The sequence below is a fragment of the Macrobrachium nipponense genome, chromosome 1 (genome assembly GCF_015104395.2).
Source record: "Macrobrachium nipponense isolate FS-2020 chromosome 1, ASM1510439v2, whole genome shotgun sequence".
In the NCBI taxonomy this organism is placed as follows: domain Eukaryota; kingdom Metazoa; phylum Arthropoda; class Malacostraca; order Decapoda; family Palaemonidae; genus Macrobrachium; species Macrobrachium nipponense.
In genome coordinates, this window is record NC_087200.1 from 171,504,921 (window position 1) to 171,512,626 (window position 7,706).

Here is a 7,706-nt window from a genome sequence, read left to right on the forward strand (position 1 = left end):
CTTTACGTGACTTCCGAACCACGTCGAGAGTGAACTTCTATCACCAGAAATACACATCTCTGACCACTCAATGGAATGCTTCCTTTTTGTAGATTATAGTATATTATATAGCATATATAGCTTCTTTGTCTAGAGCAACTTTGCAGATTACTCTTATCTGCAGTCCTCATTTATGGTCAGTATGCTCCCCAGTTAGTACTTGAAAGCTTTTCTTATTCCACTGATCTATTAGCAACACTACATTCAGCTGAACTTCTGACACCCTTATCACAGTGGTCGTCTTTCACTCCTTTCCAGATTTCGTGCCTACTCTATCAAACGAGACTCAATCTTGTACGACGTCATGGGTAGTGGCTATTTTCCGATGAGGAAGAATGCAAAGGGAAACAAAAACTATCCTCTAATAAGCACTTGTGTGGGCATCCAACCTGGTTCTGTCCTGGAACAGTCGTTGCCAGCTGATGTTGCATCTCATCCCATTGTAGCTTCACAAGGTATCCAACGAAATGTTTTGGTAAATTCGTGACCTGTTGTTGCAAGATTTCATCTCAGGTGTTCTAGAAGCTGCCACTCTGGTGTGATCAGATGGATAGTTTTTTATATGCCAATCAACAGGTGGAATTTTAAAGAATCTCTATATATATAGGAACAGTTGCCTGTAGCGTCAACATTGGGCCCGCCCATTTAGGGGTATAAACGCTTCTAGAGAATTAACTACAGGTATTTGTGTGTACACACACATACATACATATATATATATATATATATATATATATATATATATATATATATATATATATCATATATTGCTACTTTTAAAATGCATATATCTCCTCTGCTGTATAAAATGTTATGTAGAATTGTGCAACATTTTTTCAGATTCCTAGATAGCATAGAGATAGGATGTTTTAAAATGTATGTTCAGATTTCGTATAACATATAGTCAAAGAATATATATAACGTAGAATGTAAAAAGAGAGAGATTTTCTTTGTCCATTCGAAACTACGATTGTTTCCTTGTTATGTCAGCACTGTGAGATTAGAGGAACTGCGAGATCCGTTTGCTTTCCTAATCTGTCAACACGTTTGATAAGCAAGCTTGAATCTTCAATGTGTTTTGGGAATCTGTCATCATGTGTGATAAGGCCTTCTGCTTCGGTCGATCGAGTAGAGTACATGTCTTTTTTTTTTTTTAACAGACTGGTCTCATATGCGTATGTCTTTGCCAAGTGCCACGTTTTGTGTCATCTCCTCAGTCCAGTTTCTGCAAGGGAAGAGAATTTCATTAGATCTTAGATTCTCGAGGCGTTAACATCTCTCTCTCTCTCTCTCTCTCTCTCTCTCTCTCTCTCTCTCTCTCTCTCTCTCTCTCTCTCTCTCTCTCTCTCTCCTTGAGATTATATTAACGTAACGTAAATTTGTCACTCGTAACTTGAGAATTTCATATTTGATATTTCTTAGATTTTATTTAGTGTTAAATAGTGTTTTTGTGGAATCTGAACAAACACTGTTTCGTAACGGCGCCTGGGTTTGGTAAAGTGAAACAAGACTGCAGCAAAGAAAGAAGTTGGTATACCAAAAAGGTAAAGTGTGTTATATTTTTATTAGTTGCAACTAATATCTAATGGTTATGATGGTTTGGTAAGAAACTAATAACTGATAGGAACAGTGGTTAACTAGTAACTACTAACAGATGGTTACGAAGGTTTGGTAAAAACTGATGGTTACAATGTTCTGAGTGAAAAGATTTACACTTTTACACATTGCAAATTTTTGTGTTTTGTGTTTGTTTCATTTTATGTATTTTTTTTCATTTTCTTATTGAAGTGTGCCTTTTTATTTTGATACGTCCACATTTTTCTGTATTTTCATTTGCATTCACAATTTAATTGACTTAGTTATTTTCATTGCTTAGTCATTGCACATTTAATTAAATTTAACACTTGTGAATTAATTTCCATTTACTTAGAATTCTTTTCAAGTTTTATTATTGTTTAGCACTTGTGATTTAATTTCAAATTTTCAATTATTGCCTAACACTTTTGAATTTCAATTGAATTAATTTTCTTGAATTTTGTGATAAATTAATTTTTATTTAATTTTACTTAATTGATTAAAGAATTAATTAAACTTTACTTTGTTTTCCAGTAACAGTAATTTTCCCTGATATTGTGAATTTCACTTATAAACTTTGAGTTTAATAATAAATTTTTGTATTTAAAATGTTTATAAGTATTTTCATTTATAACCAGTATATTTGCATTTGATTATATTGATGTTAGGTGGAAACATAGAGTGGTAATTGATCGGCTTTCCTTCAATTTACTTGAAGTGACTTAGAACCAGGGAAGTACTTAGACTTCTGAAATCAGGGAAATACTTAGACTTTTAAAGTTGTTGATGGAGTGATGCCCTTTGATTAATTTAATTACTTACAAGATTACCGCAACACCCTGTTTTGATGAACTTAGTCTGATTTTCTGCAATACTGGTAAGTTGTTAAGGGACCACTGTTGCCTTTAGAGTATTCAGTCGTTTAATACCTGTGATGAGGGTTCAGGTGTCTGGCTTTTGTGAGGTAACAATAAATGAATGGTGAGTGTAGTAACCAGATACTTAGCACTTCGTAACAATATATAAATATATATGTGTATATATATATATATATATATATATATATATATATATATATATATACATATATATATATATATAAAATTTTAAACTCCAACAAATCAATTAATGAATTTTCAAAATGTAAAAAAATTGCGGTGGCGATCCAAGATCAACCTCAATTTACATATGAAGTATTTGCCGATGAAACGTCTCCAGTGTCCAGCATTCTCATACAGGTCGAAAGCCACTATACTCTGTTTTTTTCCACCTGTCCACCCACCTGTGGTGTTTGCGTATGGTGACACTGCGTCCCGAGCTTTAGATAGTTACGCAATGTGTAAGTTTTAGGTAAATAACAGGATATCTGGGTGTACATTTGCAACTGAAAAGTGTTTTAATAATTTACTGTATGCGAATTACACCGTTAATATTCGAAATAGGATATTGTTATTATTGTTGAATGTAAGCTAAATGTAACTATCTCAAGCCCGGGACGCAGTGTTACCATACGCAAACACCACAGGCGGGTGGACAGATGGAAAAAAAAACGAGTATAGTCATCATAACTTCTCGTTACGTTTCTACAGTCATGCTGAAGCGTCATCGTTATATAGCATAAAAGACGCACCAGAGCACTTCAGATAAAACAATCTAGGTCACAAGATTAAACTTAGACAACCAAATCAAGAGGTAGGCGGCGTTTGGCATAAACTCAGTTTCTGTCTGAATTTAAGAAGTATTCATCCTTTCCAGTGCTGTGCGAGTGAGAGCTACAAACCATTCACTTTTATAGTTTTTCGCTCAAAAAGTAAGTCTACGTTCCCTGTTCACTGTAGTTTAACCGAATTTAACCGAAAGTCATAAGGTTCACGGTAAATTACACATCTACGATGAAAAAAATCTCAATGAGTGGATTTAACAGCGCTACTCCAATAATATATCTCTTTAGTCAAGCTCTTTTGTGCCTATAAGAGATTTAGAAGAACGAGCAATTATCGCCATTTGTTTTCATTGAGAATATAAGATTTTTTTTTCTCTCTCTCTCTCTCTCTCTCTCTCTCTCTCTCTCTCTCTCTCTCTCTCTATATATATATATATACTATATATATACATATATACATATATATAGGATATATATATATATATACATATATATATATATATATATAACATATATACATTTATATACACACACACACAACACACACACACACACACACACACACACACACACACCACACACTATATATATATATATATATATATATATATATATATATATAATATAACAAGTCGTTCACGCTTACTCATCAACATTATGGCCATCATTATGACTCACCTTAACAGTGGTGATCAGGACATTTGTCCCTGACGCTGATAACGACTCACTTTTGAAGCAGTGGAATGTAAAAAGTCATCGGAGCAGCTACACAGTAAATAAATAGTAACGGTTACACGAGGAAGAAGAAAGTACATCTAGTGTAGTTCTTACTGACAAGTTTGTTTACCTCTGTTATCTTGAGAAGCGTGGCAAACATGGAATTAAATGCCAGATAATGCCTCAGGTAATCTTCGGACTTTGATCATATTCAAAATAATCTAATTAGTACAGAAATACTACGTTGTTGCAGAAGGTAATAGACTATATGAAATCTGTTCTTGTTACATAAATCACACACTCACGATATATATATATATATATATATATATATATATATATATATATATATATATATAAACATATATACTAGCTGACCAACCTGGATTTGCCCCAGTAATCTCAGGATGACAACCAATAAACTCTCTCTCTTCCACTATATGAAATCTGTTCTTCTTGCATAAATCATACACACAGTATATATATATATATATATATATATATATATATATATATATATATATATATATTATATAATGTATTGCTACTTTCAAAAATGCATGTTTCCCTCTTTGAAATGTCATGTAGATTGTGTAACATTTTTTCAGATTCCTAGATAGCTTAGAATAGGATGTTTTAAAATGTGTGTTCAGATTTCGCATTGCATGTTGTAAAAGAATATATATATAACGTAAAAAGAGAGAGATTCTTTGTCCATTGGAAACTACGAATGTTTAACTTTTATGTCAACACTGTAAGATTAGAGGGTCTGCGAGATCCGTTTGCTTTCCTAAATCTGTCAACGCATGTGATAGCGAGAGAATTGAGTCTTGCGTTGTTATCAAAACATGTCAATCTTAATTGTCGCTCAGCCTCCGTTTCGATCGAGTAGAGTACGTGTCTTTTTTTTTTAACAGACTCGTCTTGTACGTGTATGTCTTTGTCAAGTCCCACGTGGAAATTGCACATTTTGTATGTGAGATTGCATCAGATTCGAACTTTCTGGAAGCTTTCGTGCCAAAACCGTTTTTGACATCTGCCCTCTCCAGCTTCCGTCAAGGAAGAGATTTTATTCTATCTTAGGACCTCGAGGCAGTCAGATCTCTCTCTCTCTCTCTCTCTCTCACTCGAAATCATATAGATTATATTAACGTAACGTAAATTGGTCACTCGTAACTTGTGAGAATTTCATATTTGATATTTCTTAAAGTTTATTTAGTGTTATTTAGTTTCTTTTATGGAATCTGAACAAACATTTCGTAACGGCCCCTGGTTTTTGTGAAAGTGTGATATACAAGCTGCAGCAAGTGAGAAAGAAGTTGGTATGCCAAAAAGGTAAAGTGTGTTATATTTTTATTAGTTGCAACTAATAACGGCTAGGTAATAACTAATAACTAAAAGTTAATGGGAAAAGTGTTTGGTTAACTAATAACGGTTGGGAATTGTGTTTAACTAATAATATATAGGGAGTGTGGTTAACTAATAATTGTTAGGAACTGTGGTTAACTAATAACTAATAACAGGTGTTTACGAAGGTTTGGTAAAAACTGATGTTTACAATGTTTTGAGTGAAAACATTTACACTTTTACACATTGCATATTTTTGTGTTTGTGATTGTTCCATTGTTTGTGTACTTGTTCATTTTCTTATTGAAGTGTGTCTTTTTATTTTATATTTTCATTTGCATTCACAATTTAATTGACTTAGTTATTTTCATTGCTTTATCATTGCACATTTAATTAAATTTAACACTTGTGAATTGATTTGCATTTACTTAGAATTCTTTTCAAGTTTTGTTATTGTTTAGCACCTTGTGAATTAATTTCAAATTTTCAATTATGGCCTAACACTTTTGAATTTTGACCGAATTAATTTTCTTGAACTTTGTGATAAATTAATTTTGATTTAATTTTACTTAATTTGATTCAAGAATTAATTAAACTTTACTTTGTTTTCAAGTAACAGTAATTTTCCCTGATATTGTGAATTTCACTTATAAATTTTGAGTTTAATAATAAGTTTTTGTATTTAAAATTTTTATAAGTATTTTCATTTATACCAGTATATTTGATTTTGATTATATTTATGTTAGGTAGAAACATAGAGTGGTGATTGATTTGCTTTCCTTCAATTTATTTGAAGTGACTTAGAACCAGGGAAGTACTTAGACTTCTGAAATCAGGGAAATACTTAGACTTTTAAAGTTGTTGATGGAGTGATGCCCTTTGATTAATTTAATTACTTACAAGATTACCTCACACCTGTTTTGATGAACTTACTCTGATTTTCTGCAATACTGGTAAGTGTTAAGGGATCACTGTTGCCTTTAGAGTATTCAGTCGTTTAAACGTGTTATGAAGGTTCAGGTGTCTGGTTTTTTTGGTGAGGTAATATTTGATGAATGGTAACCAGATACTTTTGGCACTCGTAACAATATATATATATATATATATATATATATATATATATATATATATATATATATATTAGCTGACCAACCAGGCGTTGCCCCAGTAATCTCTGGGTGACAACCGATACTCTCTCTTTTTCCCTCATTCCTGTTAAGATAGTTGTTTAAGATACTAAGATACGTTGCCCAGCATTTTTTACATTGAACATTTCACCATTTCTTGGTCCCCCATTCCTATGGGGCTGAACGTGGCCTTGAAGTAATCAAGAGATCCTCTATTAAGGAAATCAGTGGCTGTCAGGCCCACTAAAGGGTGAGTATACCAGCTCGAGACATAGACAACTTTGCCTCTGTTATCGAAACTGGATTTCTGCCCACCTTTTCGATGGTGACCTTTTTCCTTAAGGAAATCAGTACCTGTCAAGCCCACTAATGGTTGGGTATACCAGCTCGAGACATAAGCAACTTTGCCTCTGCCATCGAAACAGGATTTCTGCCCACCTTTTCGATGGTGACATTTTTCCTTAAGGAAATCAGTAGCTGTCAGGCCCACTAAAGGGTGGGTATACCAGCTCAAGACATAGGCAACTTTGCCTCTGTTATCGAAACTGGATTTCTGCCCACCTTTTGGATGGTGTCTTTTCTCCTTAAGGATATCAATAGCTGTCAGGCCCACTAAAAGGTGGTTATACCAGCTGGAGACATAGGCGAAGTTGCTTCTGTTGTTAAAACTGGATTTCTGCCTACCTTTTGGATGTTGGCTTTTTTCCTTAATTCCAGCTACCTCTAGAACTATGGATTGATCTTTAATATCTCTAGTTTTTGGTCATTTTTAAATGTCACCACTTTCCCACTCCCCTTCTGATGACCCCAACTTCCTATCAGGGCTGAACTTGAACTTAAAGGGCATTGAGTGTGTCACTATTCATCCCTTTTTCCACTCCCCCACGTTTCCTAATTGGGAGGGGCTGAACTTGGAACTTGGATTAAAGGGTGTCGGGACTGTCACTATTCATCTCAGCAATCTCGAAAACTATGGATTAGACACTAATATCTGTCGTTTTCAATTATTCTTACATCTGACCCCCATCCCACAACCCCCTATACCCAACGAATGGTCCGATTTTAATTCTGTTTCCACCATGATCTTTCCTGGTTTGATACTGACTTGTATCTAAAATGTGGATTTGTATAGTGTTCATACAAACAAACAAACATACAATTTCTCGTTTATATATATATATATATATATATATATATATATATATATATATATATATATATATATATATATATTATAT

At 33.4% G+C, this 7,706-nt stretch overlaps 1 protein-coding gene across 3 annotated transcripts in view; it reads left to right on the forward strand.

The window, feature by feature from the left end:
* Positions 1-1,393: 1,393 nt before the first annotated feature.
* The window catches only part of LOC135219832 (fatty acid hydroxylase domain-containing protein 2-like), a 16,631-nt gene continuing 10,318 nt past the window's right edge, over positions 1,394-7,706 (forward strand). Inside the window, exon 1 of one of the 3 annotated variants that reach the window (XM_064256939.1) lies at positions 1,394-1,583. Coding sequence is in view for 1 of the 3 variants with exons in the window: in XM_064256934.1 (XP_064113004.1) it covers positions 4,173-4,181 (9 nt within the window). In the remaining 2 variants the exon portion in view is untranslated. Of the gene's footprint in view, positions 1,584-3,269; positions 3,425-4,048; positions 4,182-7,706 lie in introns of those variants that run through there. The other 2 variants (XM_064256937.1, XM_064256934.1) reach the window with 2 other exon arrangements.